This window comes from Stylophora pistillata, chromosome 3 (assembly GCF_964205215.1).
Source record: "Stylophora pistillata chromosome 3, jaStyPist1.2, whole genome shotgun sequence".
In the NCBI taxonomy this organism is placed as follows: domain Eukaryota; kingdom Metazoa; phylum Cnidaria; class Anthozoa; order Scleractinia; family Pocilloporidae; genus Stylophora; species Stylophora pistillata.
This window is the reverse complement of record NC_142521.1, coordinates 27,526,252-27,544,464: the sequence shown is the minus strand read 5'-3', so window position 1 is coordinate 27,544,464 and position 18,213 is coordinate 27,526,252. Positions and strand designations below refer to the sequence as shown.

Genomic DNA, 18,213 nt, shown 5'->3' with positions numbered 1-18,213 from the left:
TAACCTCTTGCGTGACAGTCGTTCAACGGATCGCATTACATTTTTTTGTCATTTTTTAGCCCAAACTCTGTTAAAGCTGGACGCGCCACCTATGGCGGACCAAGAAAGAAACTTAGAGGAATTAACCTACAAGGACAAAGCTTAAAGATGATATATATTTTGGTTTCTAAATATATCATACAAGACCTTTTAGTGGCCTTTAAATGGGTCGTGACAACTGTTCAGCGGTTCGCATTGCATTTTTGACAAAATAGCCCAAACTCTTGTAAACCTGGACGCGCCGCTTATGGTAGGCCAAGATAGAGAATTAGAGGCATTAAAATACAAAGATAAAGCTTTAAGTTGATGTAAATTATGACTTGTAAGTATGTATGGCAGATCAGTTCATAGGCCTCTGAAGTTGACCTTTACTTTCCCTCCGCGAAAGAGACGCGAAGTACTTTATTTCAACGGGTCACTGTTCAGATTTAAACGTAACAAAATAGCAAGAAATTAATATTTTCAAAGAGATGAATGGACCATCTGCTAGCACACAAAATTTAAAAGCGAGATTGCATCGCGTTGCAGCGTACGAACATGCCGAAGCTGCGTAATCAGTTCATTGCTTTACGGGGGGACAACAGCCTTTTAGGCGTATTTCGAACTTTTCGATTTTTCGGAGAAAAAAAAGCACGATAGAACTTTTTGATATAATTTTCGAAAAAGGTTCATTAAAAGGGTCCTTTAGAAAAAATAAAACGAATCACGAAATTTGCAACTGTCGGCGGATTCTCGATATTTATGGTCAGTGGCTCTCTCAAAGGGGAACTGAAGCCTAAAATTGTTAATTTTTTTACATTCATTCCTAGTTAGCTTTAGAGGAGTAAGATAAAGTGTCGATATTCATTGTCGTACACTTCATGCTTTTTACGAGAAAATTCGATTTGAAGTTGCCTTTTTCCCGCTTTTGTGGCTGTAAGACCGCCGACTCGAAATGATTAGCAGCGGTCGTTTATTACGTCAGTGGTGGGGAACCAACTTGAGAGGACCTCATATCAAAGGACAAAGCTAAGAGCATTTCGTCCTTCATTTCGCAGATAATATATAGATTTAGCCAAACCTAAAAGCGGAGCTCCCAAGTTCGTAATACTAATGATAACATAAAAGATGTGCATTTGCCAAGACTCGCCTGAGACACCCTTCCCTTCGTTTTGATAGTCTCCCCTACCCTACCCGTGCAATCTGAAGGCACGTACGAACGCTCGGTCAGTCACATGAAAACCAAACGAAAGGTGGCTGAACATATTCCATGGATAGGGGACTCTGCCCCAAGCGCGCTTCGCGCACATGGGAGCCCCGCTATGAGTAGTGTGTAGCCTTTTCAATTCGAACGGACACATGATCCTGATGAAGAACCAGTCGGCTCAGACGAAGAAATGGAGGCAGAAGCTCCGATCGATTATTCTTCGAGGATTGGAAACGCAGAATGGTGTCAGTCTGCGGCGGTCATCAACTATGCGCACATGTATGTTTCCGATTGAATATTTATATTTTCGTATTGATGCGCAAGTAATGTTTACTTGCGCACAACTTATTGTGTGATTTATTTTAATGACTCACTAAAATTTGCACGGGATTGCGTATAACCGCGTTGAGTTTCGCCATCGATTTCTCATTCGCAGACTTCTGAGCTGACGAGGATTGCAAATATCCTCCATATATGAAAGTATTACGTATCCAAAACTATATAACTGGGGGAAAGAAACAGAACGTGGACGACAACATAATTCTGTTACTCTGTTTACGCAAGTTGAAAGATCGACTAAACAAACAATACAGAGATATTCAGCGATCGATTCATGACATCCGCAGCGCATCTGAAACCTGCCTGGTGAGAATAGTTTTTCGTTGGAAACAACTGGTACTATTTCATTTTAGTAGTTAATCCCCATTACAAGCCACGCAACTTCGATAACTCTATAACCATGCCAAAGTTCTGTAGGAAGATTACGGGGCTGTTACCTTTCTTCCCCACCAGTGACCTATGAGCGAACTAAAACAACCGCTGACATCGCTTTTCTGAGCCGCCTTATTACGAGGCCAAAATACCACTTGAAACTATTTTTTCGAGGCGAAGTTGGGCTCAAAGACTGAAAAAACGTCCGAACATTGATATTTAAAATATAAGCTGCAATTTAAAAATGATTCAATTTTAGGGTTCAGTTCCCCTTTAACGCAACAACGTAACAAGAAACTAAAATTTTCCAAGAGATAAAAGGTCAGTCTGCTTGCACCCAAATTTAAAAGCGGGATTGCATCGCGTTGTAGCGTACGAAGTTGCCGAGGTCGTATAATTTTTCATTGCTGGACAACGGCCATCTAGGCGTATTTTGAGCTTTTCGAGTTTTTGGAGAAAAAAAAGCGTGATGGAACGTTTTGATATAATTTTCGAAAAAGGTTTATTAAAGGGGTCCTTTAGAAAAAATAAAATAAATGACGAAATTTTGCATCTGTTGGTGGCATGGATTCTCGATATTTACAGTCAGTGGCTCTTAAATGTGTGGTTGAAGCTGAGATCTCCTAAACTCCATTGAACTCCGGCGGCAAAGTTAGATTGGAAAGTATCAGGTAAGAATGAGAGGGCGAGGATAGAAACAACTAGGGAAAAAGTGACCGTTTGTGAAGAGCACTAGTACCACTATTGCATAACACTTGCCTTTTGTTAAACGTGGTAGATAACAAGAATCTTTTAGTCACTCAGGTGTGCAGGGTTTATTTTCCTAGAGGACTGGCCTGTGTCATATGTGAACATTTTATAGTTTTTCTTTGAATATAATATCGCTGTAGACATGAAACAAACTTCTACATACGACACGCATATTGACGTACTCCACAGGTTGTGACAATGGCCTTTCCAAACACAAGTCTTAAATCAAATCCTTGTATTGCACGATTATTTCTGTTGGCTCTCAAAGTCTATCACCAGAGGTGCTTCAAGAAATGAAGAATTATAAGTATCATTTTTAGGCTTACCTAGGATTATCACATAGAACATTCTCAAGTCAGTCCCATACTTGTTGGTGGCCAAACAGGTGTAGTTTCCTTCCTTCTGAAACCGAAGGGTTGCCGTACCTGTAGTGTTTATCAGTACTGTTAAGTCCTTCAGAATTGCTGTGTATATAGGAAGGCTTCCTGTCACTGAACACGTCACTCCGACGTCCGGATAATCTTCCACAAAAGCCGGCATCGATATGTTTGGTGGACCTTGAACAAAAACCACTGAATGTCATCAAATTGAGGTACCAAAGCAGTTTAGTGATGAAAATTAAGCCGAGTTCAAAAACTGAGGGATCTGAAACCGTATGAAGAGTCAAGTGTGCGACAATCATTTGCATTGGTAGGCGCTAAAGGTCCCTCATTCTTTTTCGCATTTCATGCTTTTATAGTTTAATATCGATGAGATTTAGGACCATATTTTTATTTCATTAGTGCTTCGAGGATAAGTGCCAAATATACCCACTTGGTAATACGGCTGTGAATAAGAAGGAGAATCCTCTTTTCTGAATAATTGCATCTGAATGAAATTTTATCACGGCGTAGTCTCCAGTTATTTCAATAGTTTTTCCAGTCTTCTTTCCACAGTATTTACCAAATATGAAGTTGTTCTGATTACAAATCTCTACATAGTCAAACCTGAAAAATTGGAAGCCCATGAATTAATAGAGTATGTAAATGTTACGGGTTTTTACGAAACTTGCCCTGAATTGATTCTCTTTTGATATTAGAAATGATTATTTATACGGATTCTACATCTTTTTAAGTGTTACGGTGATGTATACTTTTTAGAAGACTGTATTAAGAGTGGAAGACACCCTTGAACATCTATAGCAACCTTAGCGCCTGTACCTCAGGAAACAGTAATGTTAACTTAGTTTCTCTCAGTTTCCACGGTTTCCTCGGCTCCGCGTCGGAAATCGTCGGGATTCTCAGGAGACAGAATCACCTGTTTCCTGAGAGACTAGTGGGGAAGTGTTTATTAAAACTTCTCTAATAATATCTTAAGATGACAGAGTCACATAGTCTTAAGTGAGGAACATCAGTTATATCAGTTAACAAACGAGTTAAAACATTGCATACCAGCAATCGAAATCTAAAGACGATTGCAGCTTAAAAAATCCGAAGTAAATTCTCATAGCCTTGCCATGAGGAATGGCAATCTGATAAACACAATCTATATTTCTTGGGTACTTGTTGGGATATCCAGGACTCTGTAGCGAGTTATTTCTCAGGGAACTACAACCTATAAGAACAAATTATCCTTTGGATATGCCTTTCAAAGATTCTACTAATAATATAATGCTTAAACAAGAAGGTAGAATATAAAGAAAAAGAGGTATGTTGCCATCAATAACTATTGCCTTGTTATGTACAGAGCCACATTTGTTGCCCAGCTGCACAATTAAGTTATAAATAAAATAATTTTATCCATGCTTCCTGCTTTACGTGTCTTATTTAATACGACTTGTATACTGACGTTCTGCACAGACTGTGACGGTAGCTCTTCCAAACCCACGTCTTCAAAACAAAGATATTGCGAAGCGCTCCAAAAATACCTTCATTAACTGGCAGGGCAACCATGAGCGCTTCGATGAAAAAGAAACTTGATCTGCCATTAGAGTTCGTTGTCGAGCACGTGATTTTTTGTTTGTTTGTTTTGATCTTGAACTTTCATTTACCTTGAATTGTGCTCAAGAGATGCCAAAGAGCGTAAGTGTTAACATTCAGAAATGGTAGGTGGATGCGGCATAACATGTATTAGGCACATCATCTAAATAACCTGCACAGTGTAGTACCATGTAGCATAAATAGTACCTGGGTTAGCCGTTTCAGGTATTGGCACGAAAGTAGATGAAGTACTTGAAAAGCCCGTATGAGTTGTTTCAGTGAACGGATGAGGTGTAGTATCTGTGGGATCCAATGAAAGTGAAAACTGAATTGACAATGTTCATAACCTACCGCGAAGAATTAAATACTTCGGGAGTCTTTCCGGCTTTGACCTGAGGGGCCACTTTTAGCTTGTCTCGTATTGGTTGGATAATTTGGTAGATGAATACGTTGGAAGCGACGTGACATTTCTTAGTCTTTTTCTTTGGGGTAAGGGAAATATGTCTTGAAACTTTTTTCGCGATTTTTAAAATTACTTCTCCTTAAATCTTATTCACCTAAACTTCGATTCGCATACCTTTTTAGGAATTCTTGTCTTCACTTTTAAGATAACAAGGCGATGTGTGTGGTTCAACACTGCGCACAAACATATTTGGAAAGCTTAAAAAATTAACCTAAATGTTGTTGTTAGAAACTAAAAACAACTCAGAAAAATAAGCCAACCTGAGGTGCCTTGATGATTCCTCATAAGCACACAAATAAAGAGAAATAATGCGGTGGGAAACAGAAGTAACATTGCAAACGTTTTTACTGCAAAAAGAAAAAAGAGGTTTAATTATGTGAGTGAAAATGATAATATCACATTTGACATTACTTGTCGCTGCATCGTTTCAGCCGATGTGAAGACAGTTGGCCGAAACAAAGAAAGGCAGAGAGAAGAGCACTAAAAACGTATGGGCTGATAAATGGATGAAAGAGATAGATGGGTAAATGGAAAGATGCAAAGATGTTAGATTGATAAACAGATGACCGGTTTAATAAATGGAAAACATGGTGAAGAAGCTGGCAGATGCTGGTTTATCTTCTGATACCTATACGATACAATCTCTGTGCGAGAAATTTAGCATCAATGGCCTCTATGAAGTATTGGCATTGTCGCCAAGTGCAAAATCAACATGTCGCCCTAAATCGAATTTCGTAAGGGTGACTTCCAATAGGAGACACATTTCCAACACTCGTAACTTTAAGCAGTTTGAATCTCAAATGCCTTTTTTTTTCTTAGAAATGCGTAAAATCCGAAAACATTGTAAATCCATTTTCATAACAAACCCTCTTTTCTTCACTAAGGCATCGATTAATCTCGCGGTTACAGATTCGTCCTCGCAAATTTAAGCCGCTAAGACAGTGGTATCGTTTAAAATGTGTCACCGGATATAAAAGTATAAGTTAAAATTTGCGAAAAACCGGAAATAAAGCTTGCTAAGCCGATGAGCTAGTATCTCAAAAAAGTTAGCTCCGTGACTTACCCTCATTTTTGTGTACAAATAGTATCCATCGTTACGCGTTCGTAAAATTTAAAAAAAATATCAAGTGAAAATTTATTTACGTCTTGTATCAGCATTTTCCCTACATAACTCGAGTTCTGCCGGATAGTTTTTCTTTTATTTCTCGTGTGCGGATAAAAAATGTGAAGATGTTTAAGAGATGAAAAAAAACTAGGTCACCCACTTGACTTTTGAGATATCTCCAAAACCTAAAATTTAAAAGGTCTTCTAGCGCCGCTGTAGTGTTGCCATGGCAACAGATGAAGCCTGAAAAACACCGGGGAAACGGATGGATGGACTAAGTCGAGGAAGTGGCGGAATGTTGCACCTACATCCAAAGTTGCGTAAAACTATAAATAACATTTGATTGAAAAAAAATCAATCTTAAGAAATATTAGCGCACACAACGAATTCCAAACTATTATTGTTATTTTGTTGATGTTGGCTACCTTATTCGTCGGCCAAATGTTTTGATATCTTTGGATTTTTTTAAAAAGGGCCGAGAAGGTTTACTTGGTTGTATAATAAAGCTGGAAATATCAATTGTAACCTTCACAGAAGGTTGCAGGGACTCGTATACGTTGCGACTCAGTGTTGCGACCGTCTGATAGCTTTGGGAGACGACTACAGCTGAATATGTTTTACCACTGAAATAGCACACTCGAGAAGGCGTATTTATAAAAAAAAAGTAGCCACAAGCTCCCGAATGAAGGATACAACGGTGTTACCAACGAAGTTTAAGATTCAAATTACATTTTATAAATTACCTTTTACTTTTCCACTGACTGTTTCCTGCTACCGGATCGCTACGGAAGCAATTGGCTTTCTTGATTTTCAATCACTGAGATAAAAGCATACTCGGTTAAAACAAGACAAGTTGAAATTACTTTTCACTTATCCAAAGAGCAGATCTCTCGTTTCAGATTTTAGCAAAGCAAAGGATAACTATAGCCCCAGAGTTTTAAATTCTCAAAGAGCAAAATCTGGCAAGCACATAGAAAATCTCGAAAAAAGTTCAGGTCTACTCTTCTCGGCAGTTTTATATCCCCGGTGTCACGTACCTACCATCTCAATTAAAAAAAAATGGAATTCCTCTTCAACGGAGGATAAGTGAAGCAAACATTGGGCGCCAGGTAATCATTGATCATTTAATCAATTACCTAAAACAGTGAGACCTAAGGGAAAGAAAAGAACGAGTCCTTCCTTCCTACTAGAAGACTGGATAAAAAGCTAGCGACTACGTGCGTGTGCAAAGCATATTTTTCACCAAAGTATTGCTTACCGGACTGAGAGAGCAGATGCACTTAAAGTGTTACTGAAACGAAATTTTCGTATCTGAAATTTTTTCTCTAACCTGTAGTTTTGAATATACTGATCATCATGAGATAATTTGCTTTGGCCAAAAAGAAGCGAAAGATATCTTTTTTAACCGTTCAAATCAAAAATTTTACACAAAACCATGTCCGGGCCCTGGTACCGAGCGAAATGGATTGATGACGTCACTGGTTGTGTTCACTCCGATAGCGTGGTTTATTTCACTCACTGTTTGTTTGTATTCGTGGGCGAAGGAGATGGCAGATTTTGAAGTTTTGTCAAGTGAATCTTCTTCTGAACGAAGCGAAGTTGTCTCCAGTAGCGATGAGGAAGATTGACAGGCCTACACGACTCCCCAGCGTGTGTTTAGAGTAGCCTATTCAAAGTTTAGCCCTCACGAGTATGTCTTTGAGCGACCGCCCTCTTTTGTAAGATACGAGAGGCGGATTTTTGTATAGTTCGCTCAGCAGTGATTGTGTTTCTAGTAAATGCAAGTTTTTCATGAGAATTTGCTTTGTGTGGCACAGAGTACGCACACCAGGGATTGCGTCTTTTTCGAATCGTTCGCCTTTGTAGATGTACAGCTATGTTTTTGACTTTCTCGATCGTTAAGTTGTGCTGGTCTCATGCGAAGTGTCTCCAATTGTCTAGAACCGGCTTCCAATATTACTCAGACCATCCGGATCTGGACTGGGTGTGTTCTCTCTGTTCTCTTTCGCAACTGGCTCCGAAAGACCTTATGGATACAAGTGTTCTCTCTGCCTCGCCAATTATACTCGATCCTCTCGATGATGAAGCTTGCAACTCGTCTACATTTAGCGAAGTTAGCGAAGATGGGTTAGATTCTTGCCCCTTCTTACTTGGATTGGGGAAAGTGCAAGCGAATCGGCTAGAAGATGCCAACTAGTATATTCTTAGATCACTGCTAGGTTATCTCAAGTCTACCCTTTATGATGAATTGCTGCGAATCTTGAATATGGAAACGTTAGACCAGAGAAGGAAACAACAATCCCTTATTCTGTTATGTAAATGTTTGCATAACGACGGTCCCAAATACATCAGAGATTTTTTTAGTTCTAGGGAAACTATGTACCACCTGAGAGGAACCGGCATTAATTTGTGCGCACCTAAATTTAATTTAAATTTTATGAAAAAGTCTTTCACTTATATGCGTGCGCAGCTGTGGAATGGATTACCTACAATTGTAAAACTGACCAATGATATCAACCTTTTAAGAAGCTATTGAGAACATTGAAACTTTAGCTGCTTTTCAATTTTATACTTGTATTTAAGTGACTCTCAATTTCATTGTACAAACTTAATTTTTAATTTTAATTTTAAATTATTTAAGCTATTGCTTCACCATTTTATACCTTTATTTAAGTGACTTTGAATTTTACTGTACAAACTTAAATTTTAATATTAACTGTTAGTTATTTTAATTTCTAATCAATTAGGTTTTGACAGTATGTATTAGGTTTTTTAGATTCTTAATCTTAGAGGCACGTACGTATTTTGAACGAGCTCTACGAGCTCCTTGACACTACGTGGGTAAATAAAGTATTGATTGATTGATTGATTGAAGTTGTCTTGATTGCTTTCAGCTTGCGCCACGCGCGCTGATTCGATCGTGGTACAGTTCTTAGTGTTCAGTGTTCCAGCCGTTTTGGCTCGTTTTCTTTTCTTTATTTCGGTATTAAAACGACCGATTTCACGTTCATAGAAGCACATGATCGCCTTTACTGTTTCTTGCTCCGCGTTGTTAAGGATTTGCTTTATCTCATTTTTGAAATCCTCGTCTGCTCTTATTTTGGATATATCAACAAAGTTGAAATGGTAAATTGGCCACCGTAACGATTACAAAAGCTGACGTTTCGAGCGTTAGTCCTTCGTCTGCTCTTATTTTGGCCCTCGCTCTATATTGTAGGGATTCTGGACATGTTCTGCTAGGCATATGGTACAGAGGGATTTGTTCGTTATCCTCAGACTTGCCGAGTAGATCATCTTCAGTGGCGGTGTCGTATGAGGCTTCCATGTTTTCTTCATTCTCTGAATGGCATTGCTTTGGCCCGGGGCGTTTAGTAACCCATCTGCCGTTATAATGTCTTTCGACATTTTCTGTAGATGGTCAGGCAAGACCGCGGTTTCGATCCTAATCTTGTGGATCTTGTCAGTTGCCGATTAACTAAATAGACTGGTAGAGATTCGTTCTCGGTATCAGTCGGGAATTTTGCTCCCTAACCAGGCGAACCTCTCGCAGATAGCCAAGATGCCGATATGGCCACCGTTGAAGAAGACGAGGATGGCATTTTGCCCGAAATCCTCTTTTTCGGCTTCCCAACATGCAAGCCACACTCCATGCTTTTACCCTTCTTTCACAGAAGTACACAACCAGTGACGTCACAGGGCTGTTTTGGCCGCGCCAAGATGGCCGCCAATTTTGATCTCAGCCGGTCAACTTCGAATGGTTAAAAATGTACTTTCCGCTTTGCGTTGGCCCAAAAAAAGTACACAGCGTTTGCAAATAACGTTCAAACTCTATTATATTGCAAAAATCTCGGATATGAAAATTACGTTTCAGTAGCACTTTAATAAAGTTGGATGTTTCGATGAGCAATTTTCTGATTCCTGTATGGTCCTTAAGGAGACAAACTTCTAGTTACGCTCCTTGGCATAGCCGATCTCCATGGTAATCATGTGTTTACATAAATTCCTGGTGCAGAATCAGTGCGTTTTATAGCTGCTGGTGCTTCCAAAAGGCGTAATTGGGCACAAAGGCGCATACGGGTGACACACAGAGTTTGGCGGTTCTCATTCTCTACCAGAGTTGTGGCAGTGAAGGAAGTCACACATTTTCACAATACTAGCACAGGTTGTCATGACCATTTGATAACATCTGGGGCAAAGATACCCCAATACATTGGGCGGTGTACACGAGGAATGTTTCACTTCTACTTTCAGAGTTTGGTGAGGGGCTGTGCAATCACACGGACGAAAGTTGAAGCTGGCAAAATTGGACGGAAGGATGGCAAATCCGGACACTTGTCGAAAGACATGGTGGCTTTTTAAAATCTTCATTTACCACAGTTTCTCATTAGTTTGTTTGCAATATCAACCATTAGTTAGGATACAAGCTCTGTAGTGTAGTGTTCGTTGAACAGTGCAACGGCTAACCAACACAACTGTAACCCAGGTAGTTTGACAATAAAAAAGGAGCCCTTCTAGGTGTATTTGTCATCTTGAGCTACAAATGGTTCCATCGCTCACATTCTATCTAATAGTAATGGTGCAACTGGGTATTAGGGCGTTGAGCGTTGTGGAAAGATATATGGAGGTCATCAGACCATTGGAGAGTTAATCTTTACTCACGACCATGACCAGCCACAGCATCGTCAGGTTTTACCGAGAGGTGGAATAACCCAGGGTGGCCTGAAAGACCACCTTGAACGCTCCACTGAATGACCTCAATTGACTGACGATGTCTGGTTTAAGAAGAAAGGCAATGGTGGCAATGCAGTGTGGGCTGGCTGTTGATATGCAGGAGTTCCAGACCCATCTGTATAGGGCAGTGGATGAAACAGGGAGGAAAAGAGCGCATTTGTGAAGAGTCTCTGCACTACTCACAATGAAGGATGGCTGCTATCTTCGCAGTGACGCCTTCGATTCCTTATCCGGGTGACTAAATAGCGGCTCATATGGCTTTACAGGATTGTGCTGAGACCAAACATACCCACTCCAGACCCAGTGCAGTGCCGCACTTGTCAAAGGGCCAATGCAACCCAGCAGTATTTCGCGGAGCCGCATGAAATTCAGATCTGGCCAAAGTTGCTGATCAAATCCGTGGAGACCCACTTGATCTGCCTAGTCTGTTGTGATAATCTGCAACATGTGGTCCAAATCTAGCGTAACTGATAGTTGTGACTTACCATAGTAGCAAAAGTCAGTGAGAGCGAAGAGAGGCGGTAACCCTCACTAGGTTTTCCACTTGAAAGGAAGGCTTCAAGTAATTCACCTCGCTTGATGTTGACACCGTCAGAGTGGTTGACAACAATTAAGCACAGGGTGTACTTGAGAGATTGGTCGTTCCATTTTAGAAAGTATGGCACCCGGAAAAGATAAGAAAATATGCTCACCGAGGGCCACAACCGAGCTACTGATAGCCTTCAAACAATTGGTGCATCGGTCAGGTCGCATTCAGGTACAAGAGTGACGTCGGTTGGTAATTCAACCTCATCAAACTCTCCCAGCCAGATTTTTGTTTAGCTAAGAGGTGCAAAATTGCACGGCATACCCTAAAACAAAGATAGAAGGGCAAAAAGACCCAAAGCCATAAGTGGGGCAAAAGCCAAGGAGAAGTTGCCATTTAGCTGGGCAGGCTGCTATTTCCATTATCTCCCTCAAAATAAAGGCTTCAACCAGGGAATTAATGTAAAGGTTCAACCCGAGTAATGTGAGGCATGTCTCACCAAAGAAGTCTGTCTGGTAAGGCCAATGTGGGAGTGGCAGTCTCTGCTGCACAAAGTACACATGTAGTTGGTGGGGGGGGGGGGGGGGGGCGTGTCTTTGTCCATGTGCCTTCTACCTGGTTCTCCTTTCTTCTGCCAGGTTCAGCATCTTCTCCTCACCTGACTTTAACCGTTTCTTGAGCAAGCAGCACCAGCCACCACGGTTTGCTACAGTATGCTCACAGATTTCTGGTCTGTTGTCCAGAGCTTTCATGTTGTGCTTACAGACATCTTTATATCTCTGCTGGGGGTGATCTTCGGGTCTTTTGCCGGACCCAAGCTCACCATAGATGTCCTTTGGGATTCGGCCGTCTTCCACACAGCGCATGTGCCCAAGCCAGAGCAGTCTGTGTTGTCTGAGCAGCGTGTACATGGTGGGGAGGCCAGCACGGGCAAGAACCTGGGCGTTAGGCACATTCTTGCTCAAGCTGATGCTAAGGATGCGGCCAAGGCATTTCATCTGGAAAGTGTTCAACTTCTGCTCTTACTTGGCTTAGGTTGTCCAGTATTCACTCCCCTAAAGGAGGGTACTGACTATGCAGGCGCTGTACACTTCCATTTCGGTTGGAGTGGTCAGCTTGGGGTTAACCCGGATGTGAGTGGTCAGTAGTCCTAAGGTTGTTGCGACCTTGCCGATGCGTTTGTTGATATCGGCATCTGAGGAAAGGTTCTCGCTCATGGTGGAGCCAAGGTTGGTGAACTGGTGTACTACTTCAAGTTCGTAGGTGTCGATGGTGATGGCAGGTGGTGTGTCCACATCTTGGCCCAGTGCGTTAGTCTACTTCAGGCTGATGGTTAGTCCAGAGTCTTTACAGGCCTAAAAGAATCTGACCATCACACATCGTAGATCTTTAGTATGTGAAGTGACTGCTGCGTCATCAGCAAAGAGCATGTCTCTAATGATGGTTTCATGCAGCTTGGTTTTTGCTTTGAGTCTTGCGTTGTTGTAGAGCCTTCCCTCTGATCTTGTGTGCATGTACACCCCTTCAGTTGAATTCCCAAACGCATGTTTCAGAAGGAGGTGAAAGAGCATGCCAAAGAGGGTTAGAGCAAGAACGCAGCCTTGCTTCACGCGGCTTTTGATTTCTAAGGGTTTGGACATGCTTCCCGCGTACTGAATGGCTGCCTTCATTCTGTCTTGAAAAGATCTGATCATGCTGTGAAGCTTCAGGGGACATCTGATCCTCAGGAGGATGTTGAATAACCCATCCCAGCTGACCAGGTTGAGGGCCTTGGTCAAATCTATGACGGCGATGTAGAGGGGCTTCTGCTGTTCCCTGCTCTTCTCCTATATTTGTTGGAGGGAGAAGATCACGTCCACTGTAGAACGTTCTGTTCGAAAGCTATATTGAAACTCGGGGTAGGAGTGTTCCGCCAGCTGTTGAAGACGCACTAACAGGACTCTGGTTTACAGTTTGCCCTTGACGCTCAAGAGGGAGATACTTTTGCAGTTTTTGCTCTCGCTCCTGTTGCCTTAGGTCTTGTACAGGGTGACAAACTTAGCATCTCTCGTGTCTTGTGGAACACCACCTTCACTCCAGCGCTGGCAAAGGGTGTCGTGTAGAGGCTGCAGAGGGATGGTCTTGCAGTGCCTGATCAGGTCTGAGTTGATGTCCTCATACATTACCCTGATGTTGCCTGTTACTGCTACAGTCTGGATGTCGTGACTTAGCTCCTGCCAGCACTTGTTGGGACAGCTTGTTGCTGTCTTCTGTACTTTGTTCTTGACTGACAAGAGTACTTGAGGGGTCTTCACATTTGGTGAGTGCTTATATTCAGCAAGGGCGGCACGCTTTCCTTCATTAACCGGAGTCAACTTTGCAGACCTGTCACCAAACCAGTCGCACTTCTTGGAGGTCTTTCTCCCAAAGGTAGCAAGAGCTTATTTCTGAATTACTTCACGTAGGTGATTCCATGACTCTGAAGTAGTGTTGCATGAGTGTCCTGCAGACATAGCATCTCCAAGAGACTTTTTGAATTCCTAAAGCTTCTCTGGACGTTGCATCGGAGTCGTGTCACGGCATGGCTTCCGTGCATGTTTGGAGCAATGTAGTTCTTGCAGTTTGATCTTGCACCATACCAGTGAGTGGTCGGGGATCCAGTGACCACTTTGGTATGAGCGGGTGAGAAGCACATGCTTGAGGCTTGTACGTCTGATGATGACCACGTCGAGGTGGTGCCAGTACTTGGATTGGGAGTGGTACCAAGACGCTCTGTATTGTGGTTTCTCTAGAAATAGGAGTTGATCACGCAGAGACTGTGATAAGAGCAAAGCTACAACAGGCGTTGCTCATTCTCGTTGATCTTGCCAACTTTGTATCGGGTTAGGATATCAACGTTGGGGCATGGGCGCTCAGGAGTGTAATTGGTCTTGCAGAGTTATAGAGGCGGAGAGGTAGCAGGCGTGCTGATCCCTCTTTATCTGGTTCAACCATTTTCAGCAAGATGCTCCTGACAGCAAGTCCTATTCCATGCCCTCTGCGGTCCTCAGCACTCTTTCCCTGCCAGAAGGTGTAGTCTCTCTCCCTCAAAGATCCCGTTTCATCCATGCATGTTTCTTGCAGAGCAGTGTCTATCCTCAGTCTCAGCACCTCATTGTTGATGACCGCTGTCTTTCTTGCATCACTTAGGTACGGAAGGTCGTCAAGTCCAGTTGTGCAGATGTCCAAACATCCCAGTTTAAGAGCTGGTCTCTTCTCGTTGATTATTCTTTGTGTTTTCTTGCCCGGTGTGGAAGTTACGGTCTGATTGTCATTGTATCTTAATCCTAATCTTTGTGTTTTCTTGCCTGGTGTGGAGGTTACGGTCTGCTTATAGGTGTATCCTAATCCCCATGCACCCAGTGAGGAAGGTAGACTATGGTGGGAAAGCACGTTATTGGCTGGGGGCTGTCCAGCTTGAGGGCAGCAGCTGTCGAATGAGATGCGAAGACCTCTCCAACTGTTGGAAGCATTCCCCTGGAACCACGCTTCATGCCAAGTGAGGATTGTAGCCTATAATCGGCAGACTGCTGCTTTCCGTGTCGTTTCGACGCTGTAAAGTGAAGCTGGAGTGTCCTCTCCAGAGTGCTGGCCAGGGCGGGGTCGTGTGGAGGACCAGTTCTTGCTCAAGTAGCAGGACCCGCCCTCTCCATGACACTAAAAAGTCCAACGGAGTGGCAAGGCCGATAAAGTTTGGGACCAGCGCCATCGCAGCAGTTGCCAGAGCGAGATTACATGCAACCACGAACTGCCTATGGGACTTCTGTTCCGAATATTTCCTCGAGATTTACTCCTGAAGCCTTTCCTCAAAACAGATGTGGAGGTTTTTGACAGAGTTTTCCTTCCCAGAGAGCTAACTACATTTACAGAAAAAGTGGTTGCTATCGAATCAACCTACCTGTTTTCAAAGTGGGCAGGTCTATACCCGGACGTTTTGGATGAGTGCTAGAGTTGAATCCTGTATCGACCTGCCTAAGATAGCTACAGACAAGAGTGCGTATAATCTTGACTTCTTCGGTGGCTTGATTGCATCGAGTGGAGAGTTCAGGGCTTCAGGGATTTCAAGACTTGATGGAACCAAGGGTTTGTGATCTTAACTCATTTCCGTACCTATGTTTAACCAGCTTGAGTAACTCAAGTTAGACCAGCCGTAGCCAAGTAAGGGATATCAAGTTCTTGAGGATGGCGTAAGATCCTCAACTTAAGCAGTGACTTCCCCATGGTGTCACCGACTGTTAGCATGGAGTAATATATCTTCTACAAATACCTCAGACTTGCGAAATAGATCCTCACCATGAAGATTGAAAACACATGACTACTGTTTTGTGTTCTCATGCATTGCAGGGAAGCAAGACCTCATTTGAGATCTAAATCTCTCATTTATACAACAATCTCTTCCAAAACGACCCTCGTATCTTCCAATTTCTTCTCATGGTAAAGTGACATGCTCATATTTAACTCTGGTGTGTTTTTTTCCTTCACTTTTAAATATAAAACAAAATTAGCTCATTTATGAGAGAAATTTGTGCCCTCTTGACTTCTTCCTCTGTTAAAAGTTAAATTCATAGAAAGGAGATTAAGCACTTCTATGGTCACATATTTCTCTATCCGAATGATTTAGTGGGAGCGTTACGTCTAATGAAGGCCGGTCTAAAATACTTACACTGCTGAGTAATTCCAGACAAAACTCGTTCGTGGAGTCTTCATAGAAATTTAACTTACATCACCATAACTGACTTAAAAGGAAGTAACTTAAAAGGTATAATCATGTCCTTTCCTTTGACTTATCATTCTTCTTCAAAAATTCCGGTTTAAAGCAGAGCTTTCCTTGGGTTATCGAGAAAAATCACTTCATGGCGAACATTAGCGCATCCGAGGTAAAAGTATCAGATTGTTTGCAGAATGTTGTGTATTCCTATTTTCTCCGGTACTCCGCTTTCGCTTTTGTGGCGTGCTTCACATTCCCTTTTAACTTAAAAAAGTCAATTGACAACTTGACTGAGCAAGCCGAATTTTTCATGTTCTATAATCATGATCAACTCTAGGGTCTTCCCTTGTAAGTACTTTAAAAATTATCGTTTTGCGTAAACCTGAAAATTTTGTGCCTTATGCCCAACATCCCGTAATTTCTCATTGATGTATTGAGTTTCCATCGTCTATTTAGTTATACATATCAAGTAAAATGCAGCCATTACCATGAAATTCCATAAGTTGAGATTTACATTTTTATTCCCTTCATTTTGGTAGTCTAACTGCGCCACTTTTATCTCGAAAACTAAAAGAACGACCTACACCTGTTTGATTAAGCATGAAATAGTTCACTCATTTGTCAAGGGAAAATCTCCCCCGTTGTCAAGTGCTTTGAATACACAAGGCCTTAGTGCTGTTTTTAAACATCCCAATCGACAAAGTGAATCGATAACTTCCTCTCTAAGTTAAAAAAAAAAAAACAAAATCACTGTTGACTACTTTCAACCACTATCACATCAGCTGGAAAGCAACACCCTATTTAAGATCTCGATCTGTAGTTTATGAAAGTATTTCTGCCAAACGACCTTAATGTTTGCGGATTTTTTCCTCTTAGTAAAATTAGATACTTATAGTTGCTTATGGTATGTCGACTTCTTCTTTAAAACTAGAAACCAGATTAGTTTGATCATGAGGATTATTTTCTGCTTTGAGTTTTTTCTTGATTGTAAGTTGAGCTTGTAAAGTGGATCGAGCTGCACGGGAGCAGATCTCTTTTTTCTAATTTACTTTCAGTCTCCTTTCGAAATTATTTACTAAGGAAGGTCGGCCTAATGTCTCGGAGATGCTACGTTTTATCATTGAATAGTTCCTGACATACCTGGAACTCGTTCCTACGTTTTGGCTGGTGTAACTCATTAGGAATGATTCGTTTGCGTCGTTTTCTCTGATATATCATATTCACAAATTTCGGTTTAATGTTCAGGGTTTCTCGAATGACTATGAAAGTTAACGATCGACTCCCGCAACATTTAAAGTAAATCTCGTTTTCTTTACAATCGTATCGTGGCGATATTTTGCCAAATCTTTCTTATAATATTGTGCCTTCAACAGATAAAAAGTTTGGTTTCTGGACACCATATGTTAATTCACCCAGAGTTTCCGAGATTTGGTTGGAATGCCCAATATTTGACCATCTAACTGATCAAAAGTAGCTGAAGACAAAGAATTGATTCACTTAGCAATGAAGTAAAGCTGACTTGCTCGTCTTACCTCAGATTAAGACATTTCAGTAGCACAAACTACCCGAACATACTACCGAATTTTCTATTTTTCTGTCTTCTCTACTTCTTTCATTTTGCCTTTGTAACGCGCTTCACGTTCCTCTTTGATACAAAATTCGTTTGACACCTACACTGAGCGACCTGAAATTTTCATTTGATAAAACGGTCAGCTTTAGGGTCTTACCTCGTAAGCTTCTTTACTGGGCTATTTTTTATCGCTTTGTACTGTTTCGTGGTCTGTTCATAACTGTCCAATTCAGATACTTTCACTTCATCTCAGTCATGAATGCCTTTCGGGGAACTAAATTTATATGAGCCATTTAAAGCGAAAACCAGCAGTTTCATTGTTTAAAATACATTTTCTCGGACTTTGAAGCGCAGATGATTCAATAGGGCCATATTAATGACTCACCATACTGTTCCGTCTAGAAAAACTATTTCTAAACAATGATTTTTGTCTGTCCCACCTCTACAA

The 18,213-nt window shown here is 41.5% G+C and overlaps 1 protein-coding gene across 1 annotated transcript in view; it reads right to left on the bottom strand.

Annotated features, from left to right (window-relative positions):
• LOC148735413 (uncharacterized) overlaps positions 1 to 4,617 on the bottom strand; it is a 42,939-nt gene extending 38,322 nt beyond the window's left edge. The window contains exons 1-4 of the mRNA XM_088752954.1: positions 4,593 to 4,617; positions 4,117 to 4,279; positions 3,500 to 3,672; positions 3,013 to 3,243 (exon numbers count right to left, since the gene is read on the bottom strand). Coding sequence (XP_088609080.1) covers positions 3,013 to 3,243; positions 3,500 to 3,672; positions 4,117 to 4,279; positions 4,593 to 4,617 — 592 coding nt within the window. The remainder of the gene's footprint in view (positions 1 to 3,012; positions 3,244 to 3,499; positions 3,673 to 4,116; positions 4,280 to 4,592) is intronic.
• Positions 4,618 to 18,213: the final 13,596 nt, after the last annotated feature.